Source organism: Gorilla gorilla, chromosome 2, assembly GCF_029281585.2.
Source record: "Gorilla gorilla gorilla isolate KB3781 chromosome 2, NHGRI_mGorGor1-v2.1_pri, whole genome shotgun sequence".
Lineage (NCBI taxonomy): Eukaryota > Metazoa > Chordata > Mammalia > Primates > Hominidae > Gorilla > Gorilla gorilla.
Genome location: NC_086017.1, coordinates 132,064,657 through 132,080,063, shown reverse-complemented (window position 1 = coordinate 132,080,063; position 15,407 = coordinate 132,064,657). Strand labels below are relative to the sequence as shown.

Here is a 15,407-nt window from a genome sequence, read left to right as displayed (position 1 = left end):
AGCTCTGGACCAAGTGGACCTAATAGACATCTACAGAACTCTGCACCACAAATCAACAGAATATACATTCTTATCAGTGCCACAATGAACTTATTCTAAAATTGATGACATAATTGGAAGTAAAACATTCCCCAGCAAATGCAAAAGAACAAAAATCATAACAGTCTTTCAGACCACAGTGCAATCAAATTAGAACTCAGGATTGAGAAACTCACTCAAAACCACAAAACTACATGGAAACTGATCGACCTTCTCCTGAATGACAACTGGGTAAATAATGAAATTAAGGCAGAAATAAATAATTTCCTTGAAACCAATGAGAACAAAGACACAATGTACCAGAATCTCTGGGACACAGCTAAAGCAGTGTTTAGAGAGAAATTTATAGCACTAAATGCCCACAGGAGAAAGCAAGAAAGATCTAAAATTGACACCCTAACATCACAGTTAAAAGAACTAGAGAAGCAAGAGCAAACATATTCAAAAGCTAGCAGAAGACAAGAAATAACTAAGATCACAGTGGAACTGAAGGAGATAGAGACATGAAAAACCCTTCAAAAAAATCAATGAATCCAGGTGCTGGGTTTTTGAAAAGATTAACAAAATACATAGACAACTAGCCAGCCTAATAAATAAGAAAAATGAGATGAATCAAATAGACACAATAAAAAGTGATAAAGGGTATATCATCACTGATCCCACAGAAATACAAACTACCATCAGAGAATACTATAAGCACCCCTATGCAAATAAATTAGAAAATCTAGAAGAAATGGATAAATTCCTAACCACATATACCCTCCCAAGACTAACCCAGGAAAAAGTGAAATCCCTGAACAAATAAGTTCTAAAATTGAGGCAGTAATTAATAGCCTACCAACCCAAAAAAGCCCAGGACCGCATGGATTTACAGCCAAATTCTACCAGAGGTACAAAGAGGAGTTGGTACCATTCCTTCTGAAACTATTCCAAACAATAGAAAAAGAGAGACTCCTCCCTAACTCATTTTATGAGGCCAGGGTCATCCTGATACCAAAACCTGGCAGAGACACAACAACAACAACAAAATTTCAGGCCAATATCCCTGATGAACATCAATGAAAAAATCCTCAATAAAATACTGGCAAACCGAATACAACAGCACATCAAAAAGCTTATCCACCACGATCAAGTTGGCTTCATACCTGGGATGCAAGGTTGATTCAATGTATGCAAATCAATAAACGTAATCCATCACATAAATAGAACGAATGACAAAAACCGCATGATTATCTCAATAGATGTAGAAAAGGCCTTTGATAAAATTCAACACCCCTTCATGCTAAAAACTCTCAATAAACTAGGTATTGAAACATATTTCAAAATAATAAGAGCTATTTATGAGAAACCCACAGCCAATATCATACTGAATGGGCAAAAGCTGGAAGCATTCCCTTTGAAAACAGGCACAAGATAAGGATGAGGTCTCTCACCACTCCTATTCAACATAGTATTGGAAGTTCTCGCCAGGGCAATCAGGCAAGAGAAAGAAATAAAGGGTATTCAAATAGGAAGGGAGGAATTCAAATTGTCTCTGTTTGCAGATGACATGATTGCACATTTAGAAAACCCCATTGTCTCAGCCCAAAATCTCCTTAAGCTGATAAGCAACTTCAGCAAAGTCTCAGGATACAAAACTAATTTGCAAAAATCACAAGAATTCCTATACACCAATAACAGACAAATAGAGAGCCAAATCGTGAGTGAACTTACATTCACAATTGCTACAAAGAGAATAAAATACCTAGGAATACAATTTACAAGGGACATGAAGGACCTCTTCAAGGAGAACTACAAACCACTGCTCAAGGAAATAAGAGAGAATACAAACAAATGGAAAAGCATTCCATGCTCATGGATAGGAAGAATCAATATCGTGAAAATGGCCACACTGCTCAAAATACTTTATAGATTCAATGCTATCCCCCTCAAGCTACCATTGACTTTCTTCACAGAATTAGAAAAAGCTACTTTAAATTTCATATGGAAGCAAAAAAGAGCCTGTATAGCCAAGACAATGCTAAGCAAAAAGAACAAAGCTGGAGGCATCATGCTATCTGACTTCAAACTATACTACAAGGCTATAGTAATGAAAACAGCATGCTTCTGTTATCAAAACAGATATACAGACCAATGGAACAGAACCGAGTCCTCAGAAATAACTCCACCCATTTCCAACCATCTGATCTTTGATGAACCTGACAAAAACAAGCAACGGGGAAAGGATTCCCCGTTTAATAAATGGTGGTGGGAAAACTGGTTAGCCATATGAAAAAAACTGAAACTGGACCCCCTCCTTACACCTTAAATAAAAATTAGCACAAGATGGATTAAAGACTTAAGACCTAAAACCATAAAACCCTAGAAGAAAACCTAGGCAATATCATTCAGGACATAGGCATGGGCAAACACTTCATAACTAAAATACTAAAAGCAATGGCAACAAAAGGCAAAATTAACAAATGGGATCTAATTAAAGTAAAGATCTTCTGTACAGCAAAAGAAACTATCATCAGAGTGAACAGGCAATCTACAGAATGGGAGGATATTTTTGCAATCTATCCATCTGACAAAGGGCTAATATCCAAAATCTACAAGGAAGGTAGGCAAATTTACAAGAAAACAACAAACAACCTCATCTAAAAGTAGGCAAAGTATATGAATAGACACTTCTCAAAAGAAGACATTTATGCGGCCAACAAACATGAAAAAAAGCTCATCATCACTGGTCATTAGAGAAATGCAAATCAAAACCCCAATGAGATACAATCTCATGCCAGTTAGAATGGCGATCATTAAAAAGTCAGGAAACAGGCCAGCATGTTGGCTCACTCCTGTAATCCCAGCAGTTTGGGAGGCTGAGGCGGTTGGATCACGAGGTCAAGAGATGGAGACCATCCTGGCCAACATGGTGTAACCCTGTCTCTACTAAAGTAAATACAAAAATTAGCTGGGCATGGTGGCACATGCCTGTAGTCACAGTTACTCAGGACGCTGGGGCAGGAGAATCGCTTGAACCCTGGAGGCAGAGGTTGCAGTGTGCTGAGATCACGCCACCGCGCTCCAGCCTGGTGACAGAGCAAGACTCTGTCTCAAAAAAAAAAAGAAAAGAAAAAAAGTCAGGAAATAAGAGATGCTGGAGAAGATGCAGAAAAAATAGGAATGCTTCTTTGAAAACTGGCACAAGACAGGGATGCCCTCTCTCACCACTCCTATTCAACATAGTGTTGGAGGTTCTGACCAGGGCAATCAGGCAGGAGAAAGAAAGAAAGGGTTTTCAATTAGGAAAAGAGGAAGTCAAATTGTCCCTGTTTACAGATGACATGATTGTATATTTAGAAAACCCCATCGTCTCAGCCCAAAATCTCCTTAAGCTGATAAGCAACTTCAGCAAAGTCTCAGGATACAAAATCAATGTTCAAAAATCACAAGAATTCCTATACACCAATAACAGACAGAGAGCCAAATCATGAGTAAACTCACATTCACAATTGCTACAAAGAGAATAAAATACTTAGCAATCCAACTTACAAGGGATGTCAAGGACCTCTTCAAGGAGAACTTCAAACCACTGTTCAACAAAATAAAAGAGGACACAAACAAATGGAAGAACATTCCATGCACATGGGTAGGAAGAATCAATATCGTGAAAATGGCAACACTGCCCAATGTAATTTATAGATTCAATGCCATCCCCATCAAGCTACCAATGACTTTCTTCACAGAATTGAAAAAAACTACTTTAAACTTCATATGGAACCAAAAAAGGTCCCGTATTGCCAAGACAATCCTAAGCCAAAAGAACAAAGCTGGAGGCATCACACTACTTGACTTCAAACTATACTACAAGGCTACAGTAACCAAAACAGCATGGTACTAGTACCAAAACAGAGATACAGACTAATGGAACAGAACAGAGGCCTCAGAAATAATACCACACATCTACAACCATCTGATCTTTGACAAACTTGACAAAAACAAGAAATGGGGAAAGGATTCCCTATTTAATAAATGGTGCTGGGAAAACTGGCTAGCCATATGTAGAAAGCTGAAACTGGATCCCTTACTCACACCTTATACAAAAATTAATTCAAGATGGATTAAAGACTTAAATGTTAGACCTAAAACCATAAAAACCCTAGAAGAAAACCTAGGCAATACCATGCAGGACATAGACGTGGGCAAGGACTTCATGTCTAAAACACCAAAAGCAATGGCAACAAAAGCCAAAACTGACAAATGGGATCTAATTAAACTAAAGAGCTTCTGCACAGCAAAAGAAACTACCATCAGAGTGAACAGGCAACCTACAGAATGGGAGAAAATTTTTGCAATCTACTCATCTGACAAAGGGCTAATATCCAGAATCTACAAAGAACTTAAATTTACAAGAAAAAAACAAACAACCCCATCAAAAAATGGGCAAAGGGTATGAACAGACACTTCTCAAAAGAAGACATTTATGCAGCCAAAAGACACATACAAAAATGCTCATCATCACTGGCCATCAGAGAAATGCAAATCAAAACCACAATGAGATACCATCTCACACCAGTTAGAATGGCAATCATTAAAAAGTCAGGAAAAAACAGGTGCTGGAGAGGATGTGGAGAAATAGGAACACTTTTACACTGTTGGTGGGACTGTAAACTAGTTCAACCACTGTGGAAGACAGTGTGGCGAGTCCTCAAGGATCTAGAACTAGAAATACCATTTGACCCAGCCATCCCCTTACTGGGTATATACCCAAAGGATTATAAATCATGCTGCTATAAAGACACATGCACACGTTATGTTTATTGCAGCACTATTCACAATAGCAAAGACTTGGAACCAACCCAAATGTCCATCAGTGATAGACTGGATTAAGAAAATGTGGCACATATACACCATGGAATACTATGCAGCCACGAAAAAGGATGAGTTCACGTCCTTTGTAGGGACATGGATGAAGCTGGAAACCATAATTCTCAGCAAACTATCACAAGGACAAAAAACCAAACACTGCATGTTCTCATTCATAGGTGGGAATTGAACAATGAGAACACTTGGAAACAGGACGGGGAACATCACACACTGGGGCCTGTCATGGGGTGGGGGGAGAGGGGAGGGATAGCATTAGAAGACATACCTAATGTAAATGATGAGTTAATGGGTGCAGCACACCAACATGGCACATGTATACATATGTAACAAACCTGCATGTTGTGCACATGTACCCTAGAACTTAAAGTATACTAATAAAATAAAAATAAAAATAAAAAAACATAAAAAAATAGGAATGCTTTTACAGTGTTGTTGGGAGTGTAAATTAGTTCCACCATTGTGGAAGATATTGTGGTGATTCCTCAAGGATCTAGAACCAGAAATACCATTTGACCGAGCAATCCCATTTCTGGGTATGTATCCAAAGGATTATAAATCATTCTACTATAAAGACACATGCACATGTATGTTTACTGCAGCACTATTCACCATAGCAAAGACTTGGGACCAACCCAAATGCTCATCAATGATAGATTGGATAACGAAAATGTAGCACATATACACCATGGAATAATACTGTGCAGCTATTAAAAAAGACAAGTTCATGTCCTTTGCAGGGACATGGATGAAGCTGGAAACCATCATTCTCAGCAAACTAACACAGGAACAGAAAACCAAACACTGCATATTCTCACTCATAATTGGGAATCGAACAATGAGAATACATGGACATAGGGAGGGGAACATCACACACCGTGGCCTGTTGGGGGTTGTGGGGGTTGGGAGGCTAGGGGAGGGATAGCATTAGGAGAAATACCTAATGTAGATGACGGGTTGATGGGTGCAGCAAACCACCATGGCACGTGTATAACTATGTAACAAACCTGCACTTTTTACACATGTATTCCAAAACTTAAAGTATAATAAACTATATATGTGAAAAAAACCCATAAAATAATACCACAAGCTGTTAGGAACAGTTAATATAGTGTCCTGCACCTTAATAATCCTTGAAGTGCAATACCACATAAGAAATATTGTAAATAATGTTGAACCTGAAAACTCAAGCAAAGCTTAAACTATAAGTAATATTTCAAGAGGCAAAATATATATCATATATTTCATATTTCCATTAATAATGATTAAATTTGAAACTTTCTAATACTTTAGTTATAATGGTATAAAACAGTGGTCTTTTTTGTTATTAGTATTTTTTTATTATTACACTTTAAGTTCTAGGGTACTTGTGCACAACATGCAGGTTTGTTACATATGTATACATGCACCATGTTGGTGTGCTGCACCCATTAACTCATCATTTACATTAGATATATCTCCTAATGCTATCCTTCCCCCCTCCCTCCACCCCATGACAGGCCCCGGTGTGTGATGTTCCCCTTCCTGGGTCCAAGTGTTCTCATTGTTCAATTCCCACCTATGAGTGAGAACATGTGGTGTTTGGTTTTGTGCCCTTGGGATAGTCTGCTGAGAATGATGGTTTCCAGCTTCATCCATGTCCCTACAAAGGACATGAACTCATCCTTTTTTATGACTGCATAGTATTCCATGGTGTATATGTGCCACATTTTCTTAATCCAGTCTATCACTGATGGACATTTGGGTTGGTTCCAAGTCTTTACTATTGTGAATAGTGCTGCAATAAACATACATGTGCATGTGTCTTTATAGCGGCATGATTTATAATCCTTTGGGTATATACACAGTAAGGGGATGGCTGGGTCAAATGGTATTTCTAGTTCTAGATACCTGAGGAATCGCCACACTGTCTTCCACAATGGTTGAACTAGTTTACAGTCCCACCAACAGTGTAAAAGTGTTCCTATTTCTCCACATCCTCTCCAGCACCTGTTTTTTCCTGACTTTTTAATGATTGCCATTCTAACTGGTGTGAGATGGTATCTCACTCTGGTTTTGATTTGCATTTCTCTGATGGCCAGTGATGATGAGCATTTTTTCATGTGTCTGTTGGCTGTATAAATGTCTTTTGAGAAATGTCTGTTCATATCCTTCACCCACTTTTTGATGGGGTTGTTTGATTTTTTCTTGTGAATTTGTTTGAGTTCATTGTAGATTCTGGATATTAGCCCTTTGTCAGATGAGTAGATTGCAAGAATTTTCTCCCATTCTGTATGTTGCCTATTCACTCTGATGGTAGTTTCTTTCACCGGACAGAAGCTCTCTAGTTTAATTAGATCCCATTTGTCAATTTTGGCTTTTATTGCCATTGCTTTTGGTGTTTTAGACATGAAGTCCTTGCCCACGTCTATGTCCTGCATGGTATCGCCTAGGTTTTCTTCTAGGGTTTTTATGGTTTTAGGTCTAACATTTAAGTCTTTAATCCATCGTGAATTAATTTTTGTATAAGGTGTAAGGAAGGGATCCAGTTTCAGCTTTCTACATATGGCTAGCCAGTTTTCCCAGCACCATTTATTAAATACGGAATCCTTTCCCCATTTCTTGTTTTTGTCAGGTTTGTCAAAGATCAGATGGTTGTAGATGTGTGGTGTTATTTCTGAGGGCTCTGTTCAAACAGTGTTCATTTTTATCAGTGAATGCATAGTAGGCTAAAGAGATATTTATATATAGATAAAATAACAGGTTAAAAATGAGCATAATTTTGTACTATTAAAATTTTAAAAGAGCAATTATAAACAAACATTCAGTATACCTATGATACCAAGAAAACATTATAAAATGATCATATTATTAATATAAACTAGGATTATTTAATTTGAATTAAAATAAATTTAATGTTTAGGCAAGATTTATTATGGTAATTCTCAGTGAGTGTATTGCCACTAATTATTATTGCCAAGTAAAAGGAACTTGTTGATTTATAGGATATGGCTACTTTTTTTTTTTTTTTGAGACAGAGTCTCGCTCTGTTGCACAGGTTGAAGTGCAGTGGCACCATCTTGGCTCACTGCAACCTCCACCTCCTGGGCTCAAAGGATTCTTGTGCCTCAGCCCCCCAAGTAGCTGGGATTACAGGCACATGCCACCATGCCCAGCTAATTTTTTTGTGTGTTTCTAGCAGAGGCAGGGTTTTGCCATGTTGCCCAGGCTGGTCTCAATCTCCTGACCTCAGGTGATCCACCCGCCTTAGCCTCCCAAAGTGCTGGGGTTACAGGCATGAGGCAGGGCACCCAGCCGGATATGGCTACTTTAAACACAAAATAATATTTTACTAAATATTATTATTTTTGTATTTTTCAACACCTTAAAATTTAGTACTTTTTATTACATTAATATACACAACTTTATCTTTCGAAAAAACTGTAATCTTCTGACTTCAGAATGTAAGATCTTAAAGTACAGACACTTGGTTATGTATTTAAGTCTTTCACATGCAATATTAATGGGCACATTGCTTCTGCTTAATAAATCCTGCTACTTGTAATATGCATGGCCAGAAGTCCTTTACTGTTAAAATTAATGTGTATAATACTTGTCTAAATGTTCATTAAGAATCCTGAAATAATTAACACTTGTAATTTATAATAATCATAATAATAATCATCAGAGATATGTCTACGAGACAAGTCAATTATGTTAATATCGAGGATTCAGTTGTCTTTACAATTTTGTAAAACTTTAAACAATATCTTAACATTAAAGGTCATCTGCATTTTTTGTCTCTGCTTCGTATCCCTCTTTCCCTAAAGTAAAAATGCATACCTGTTTTTGCAGGTCTTGTATTCTACTTTAAGAATTGGTTTACAAGATTCAGATTTTCTTCCTTCTCTTTGACTTTTTCCTAAAGAAAAAAAAGATTTAATTTAATCTAATTTAAATTATATTCATCTGTAAGAATTAAAAAATTTGACTAAAGGAATTTAAAGATAAAGGAATAATAATGATAATTCTATGTTTGTCATAATAGGATAAACTTATATCTATGAATCCCAATATTTTTGTTGAATTTGTAAACAATCTTTAGAGTTGCAATAATTGTCTGCTATATGATTCATAAAATTACCTGTAAAATTATATAACTTTTATCACTTTACATGCTTCACACATAAATCTAATTTCATGTGGAGTTATTTTAATTATTTAAGTTTGAAGACAAAATAAGTTTAGAATTGAAGACCACACATACATACTTATCTACATAATGAAATGTATTACTATTGCTATGGTTTGAATGTGTCCCCCAAAATTCATGTGTTGGAAACTTAATCCCCAATGCAACAGTATTGAGAATGAGACTTTTAAGAGGTGATTAGGACATGGGGGCTTTGCCCTCATGGATGAATTAATACAGTTATTGTGAGAGTGGGTTGGTTATCATGGGAGTGGGTTTCTGATGAAAGGATTAGCTCAGCCCCCTTCCCTCTCTTGCACATCTCTCAACATGTGATACCTTCCACCATGTTATAACACAGTAAGAAGTCCCTCATCAGATGTTGCCCCTCAATCTTGGACTTTACAGCCTCCAGAATCATAAGCCAAATAAACCTCTATTGTTTATACATTGTGTAGTGTGTAGTATTCTGTTACAGCAACACGAAACAGACTAGGACAACAATGACAATCCATACTAGGATCAATATTTTATCTATAATACATGCAAACTCCTTTCATACAGAGAAATACTTGCTATTTAAAGCATACAATGAACTATTAAAATTATTCTATCAAATACATTTTTAAAACTTCCATTAGACAATGAACACAGATACTACATTTCATGATTTTTAAAAATCATTTTAATGATGTATTCATTTTGCATAAAACAAAAATGATAATTTCTTATAGGGGATGGGTTATTCTGTTTAGACTCCATAAGATTTTGAATAAAGGATCAAAAAGAGAAGGAAATAGAAGTGAAGCTACTTCTGCACATAACATGCTTATCTTTCTAGTTATGCTTTCAGTTTAATTCTATGTCTCATTTTGGTTAAACTGGCATGTGTTCTGAAATGCAATATTTGTTTCTTTTTTATTTTCAGTAAGTACCCTTATTTATTCTTGTATTACCACAGTTGTTTATCTATTACATAGATACCTATGTAATACATTGTTTATCTATTACATATCTATTACATAGAAGTTTACATGCATATAGCTTTAAATTTCCAGATTAGCTCCAGAATAACATAAGCATATCTAAATAGGATATCAAGATAGCTTTATTCAACTTGTTTAAAGGACAAGGAATTAACAAACAACAAATCAATATCTGCTGCTTGGCATGCTTTCTGAAATTGCGTTTTCTTTATTTTACCCCATGTTGACTAAAGAAGAAACAAAAAATAAAAAATTGACCATAATCATTCACACTGTACAAAAATATACATACTGTGCCATATGTAAAATAGAATTGCTAACATTATATGTAAATCATGATGCCTTAGAAAGAGAAAACTTTTGCTCAGGAACTTGTCTGAACAATAGTCTTTTTTTTTGAGACAGAGTCTCACTCTGTCACCCAGGCTGGAGTGCAGTGGTGCGATCTTGGCTCATTGCAACCTCTGCCTCCTGGGTTCAAGTGATTCTCCTGCCTCAGCCTCCTGAGTAGCTGGAACTACAGGTGTGTGCCACCATGCCCGGCTAATTTTTTGTATTTTTAGTAGAGACAGAATTTCACCGTGTTAGCCAGGATGGTCTCAATCTCCTGACCTCGTGATCCACCTGTTCTCAGCCTCCCACAGTGCTGGGATTACAGGCATGAGCCACCAAGCCCAGCCCTGAACAATAGTCTTAAGATTGAGAAATAGATGGCTGGAGATTACTGGCTTTGGTAATGATGTGGGAATACAGAGAAATAAAAAAAGTGACACAGCCAGGGGAGAGATCCACTCCCCTTAGTTTATATGTCTTTTCCATCCAGCACTTCACTAAATTGTCAAACCATTAATTGAACAAAACAGTATATTTGTAGTTGTTTGTACATATTAAAGCATTTTTAATCAATATACATCAGAGTCATCAATTGATTTCAGTGGGAAAGAATAATTATATAATTACTTGTTAAGTTAACATTTTCCTTCAATTTCCAACTCTACCAATTTATTCTTGGGAGAGAATTTAGAATAATTATATAATTACTTGTTAAGTTAACATTTTCCTTCAATTTCCAACTCTACCAATTTATTCTTGGGAGAGAATTTTTGTGCTTTGATTATATTTATTGGCTGTCACTAATTGAAACATGATTAAATGTCATGTTGTGTATCACAACATTATCAACAATTATATTTCTTACTATTCCTAACATTCAGAGTAGTGTACCAAGTGTTAGGGTATTAAACAACTAAATTCCAGAGGCTTAAAATTCACTGTATTAAAAAATAAGTAAAAATGACAATATGAAGTACTATAATGAAATGAGTGATAAGCATAAAGTGCTGCAGAGGTTGAGATTAAAACTGGTTTTACTGACAGGCCAATTTGACTAGATTAAAAGATTTGTGAAGGGAAATAGGGGAAATAATGTTAATGAGGTACAAAATAGCCAATCAATGGCAATCTCTAAACTTATTTTCAATACAGACAATGGAGAGTTATGAGAAGCTTTCAAGTTAGGGAGTGATGAGTGTAAAGCAATGTTTCAAAAATATTAATGTGACTTCATTTAATAGAGCAATTTTGAGGGTGTAAGAGACTGATGCTGAAACAACATGGAGATTATTGCAATAGCACAGAAAAAAAAACAGAAAAAAAGAATGAAGGAGTATGAACAATCTCAAAGAAATGTGGAATACTGTTAATCACAAGAATATACATAATTGAAATAGAAGAAAAGGAAAGAAAGGAATACAAACATTTTTTAAAATAATGATTGAAAACTTTCCTAAATTTGATGAAAAACATTATCTATGCTTTAAGAAGTTCAATAAACTCCAAGTAGGATAAAGAAATCTCTACTCAGAAACATCCCAGTAAACATGCTTAAAAGAAAAAAAAATAAAACACCTTGAAAGCAGTGTGTACAAAAGAACCCTATTAAGATTAACAGCTAACTTTTAGAAACAATGGAGGCTGAAAGGCAATGGAATGTGATATGACATATTTAAAATAGTAGAAGAAAAAAAGTCTGCCAACCAAGAGTCTTATGTTGAGCAAAACTGTCTTTCAGAAATAAAGATGAAATAAAGATAATTTCCAGATAAACAAAAACTGAGAGAATTTGTTGATAACAGAGCTATCTTACAAAAAATACTAAAAAAAAGTCCTTCAGGCTGAAAGAAAGTGACCCCAGCAAGTAATTTAAGTCTACACAAAGAACAGAGTACCAGTAAAGGTAACTAGGTAGATAATTACAATGACATAATTGCATATGTATTCTCCAACCACCTCTTAACTGACTTAAAAATCAATTATATAAAACAATATGTATATAATTGTATTGTGAGATCTGTTTATATATTTGCCAATAACAAGAAAAAGAAGGTGGGTAAGAGCAAAGCTGTATTGGAACAAGGAAAAGATACCAGTTGGTAATTTGAATCTACAGCAACAAATGAAGAAAACCAAAAATGATAAGCAAAAACGTCAATGTAACAGATTCTATGAATATATACTTGATCTACATTTTTGTCAACGTTCTTAAAAGACATACAATTATATAAGATTTAATAATAATTTAATTTAAATAATGTATTATTGGATTTGCAGCACATATACATATAATATGTATAACAAAAAATTGGACAAAAAAAGGAGAAGAAGAGCAGAGCACAATGGCTGATTCCTGTAATCCCAGCAATTTGGGAGGCCAAGGTGGGTGGATCACCTGAGGTCAGGAGTTCGAGACCGGCCTGACCAACATGGTGAAACCCCGTCCCTACTAAAAATACAAAAATTAGCCAGGTGTGGTGGCACGTGCCTGTAATCCCATCTACTCGGGAGGCTGAGGCATGAGAATCCCTTGAACCCAGGAGGGGGCCAATATTCAACATTCTTAAAGAAAATAATTTTCAAACGAGAATTTCATATCCAGCCAAGCTAAGCTTAATAAGCACATAAATAAAATGCTTTCCAGACAAGGCAAACGTTGAGGGATATTGTCACCACCAGGCCTGCCTTACAAGAGCTCCTGAAGGAAGCACTAAATATGGAAAAAAAAAAAAAAACCAGTACCGGCCACTGCAAAAACATACAAAAATATAAAGACCAATGACACTATGAAGAAACTGCATCAACTAATGTACAAAATAACCAGCTAGCATCATAATTATAGGATCAAATTCACACATAACAATATTAACTTTTAATGTAAATGGGCTAAAGTCTCCAATTAAAGACAAGACAGATAAATTGGATAAAGAATCAAGACCCATCGATGTGCTGCATCAGGAGACCCATCTCACATGTAAAGACACACTTAGGCTCAAAATAAAAAGATGGAGGAATATTTACCAAGCAAATGGAAAGCAAAAAACATTAGGGGTTGCAATCCTAGTCTCTGATAAAACAGACTTTAAACCAACAAAGATCAAAAAAGGAAAAGAAGGACATTACATAATGGTAAAGGGATCAATGCAACAAGAAGTGCTAACTATCCTAAACATATATGCTCCCAATACAGTGGTATCCACATACTGAGATATGAGCCAATATACCACCCAGATTCATAAGACAAGTTCTTAGAGGACTACAGAGAGACTTGGACTCCTGCATAGTAATAGTGGGAGAATTTAACAACCCACTATCAATATTAGACAGATCAACAAGACAGAAAATTAACAAGGATATTCATGACTTGAACTCGGCCCTGTACCAAGAGGACCTAATAGACATCTGCAGAACTCTCCACCACAAATCAACAGAATATACATTCTTCTCAGTGCCACATAACACTTATTCTAAAATTGACCACATAATTGGAAACAAAACACTCCTCAGCAAATGCAAACGAATGGAAATCATAACAAACAGTCTCTCAGACCACAGTGCAATCAAATTAGAACTCAGGATTAAGAAATTCACTCAAAACCACACAACTAATGGAAATTGAATAACCTGCTCCTGAATGACTACTGGGTAAATAACAAAATTAAGGCAGAAATAAATAAGCTATTTGAAACCAATGAGAACAAAGAGAGAGACAACGAACCCAGAATCTCTGGGACACAGCTAAAGCAGTGTTAAGAGCAGAATTTACAGCATGAAATGCTCACATCAGAAAGCAAGAAAGATAAAAAATCAACACACTAACATCACAATGAAAAAAACTAGAGAAGAAAGAGCAAACAAATTCAAAAGCTAGCACAAGAAAAGAAATAACTAAGATCACAGTGGAACTGAAGGAGACAGAGACATGAGAAACTCTTCAAAAAATCAATGAATCCAGAAGCTGGTTTTTGAAAAGATTAACAAAATAGACTGCTAGCTAGACTAATGAAGAAGAAAACAGAGAAGAATCAAATAGATGCAATAAGAAATGATAAAGGGGATATCACCACTGATCACATAGAAATACAAACTACCATCAGAGAATACTATTAGCACCTCTATGCAAATAAACTAGAAAATCTGGAAGAAATGGATAAATTCCTGGACACATACACCCTCCCAAGACTAAAAAAGGAAGAAGTTAAATCCTGGAACGTACCAATAACAAGCTCTGAAATTGAGGCAGTAATTAATAGCCTACCAACCAAAAAAGTCAAAGAACGGATGGATTCACAGCCAAATTCTACCAGAGGTACAAAGAGGAGCTGGAACCATTCCTTCTGAAACTATTCCAAACAAAAGAAAAAGAGGCACTCCTCCCTAACTCATTTTGTGAGGCCAGCATCATCCTGATACCAAAACCTGGAAGAAACACAACAAAAAAAGAAAATTTCAGGCCAATATCCCTGATGAACATCAATACGAAAATCTTCAATAAAATACTGGCAGACCAAATCCAGCAGCACATCAAAAAGCTTACCCACCAAGATCAAGTCGACTTCACCCCTGGGATGCAAGGCTAGCTCAACATACACAAGTCAATAAACATAATCCATCACATAAACAGAACGAATGACAAAAACCACATGATTATCTCAATAGATGCAGAAAAGGGCCTTTGATCAAATTCAACATCCTTTCATGCTAAAAACTCTCAATAAACTAGGCATTGATAGAACATATGCAAAAATAATAAAAGCTATTTATGAAAAACCCACAGCCAATATCATACTGAATGTGCAAAAGCTGGAAGCATTCCCTTTGAAAACTGGCACAAGACAAGGATGTGGTCTCTCACCACTCCTATTCAACATAGTATTAGAAGTTCTGGCCAGGGCAATCAGGCAAGAGAAAGAAATGAAAAGTATTCAGTTAGGAAAAGAGGAAGTCATATTGTCTCTGTTTGCAGATGACAAGATTGTATATTTAGAAAACCCCATCATCTCAGCCCAAAATCT

At 35.9% G+C, this 15,407-nt stretch overlaps 1 protein-coding gene across 4 annotated transcripts in view; it reads right to left on the bottom strand.

Annotated features, from left to right (window-relative positions):
- Positions 1-15,407, bottom strand: part of STXBP5L (syntaxin binding protein 5L) — a 514,817-nt gene that overhangs the window by 210,070 nt on the left and 289,340 nt on the right. For all 4 annotated transcript variants that reach the window (XM_019024729.3, XM_019024728.3, XM_031009718.3 and 1 more), the window contains exon 10: positions 8,725-8,803. In XM_019024729.3, coding sequence (XP_018880274.1) covers positions 8,725-8,803 — 79 coding nt within the window. The remainder of the gene's footprint in view (positions 1-8,724; positions 8,804-15,407) is intronic.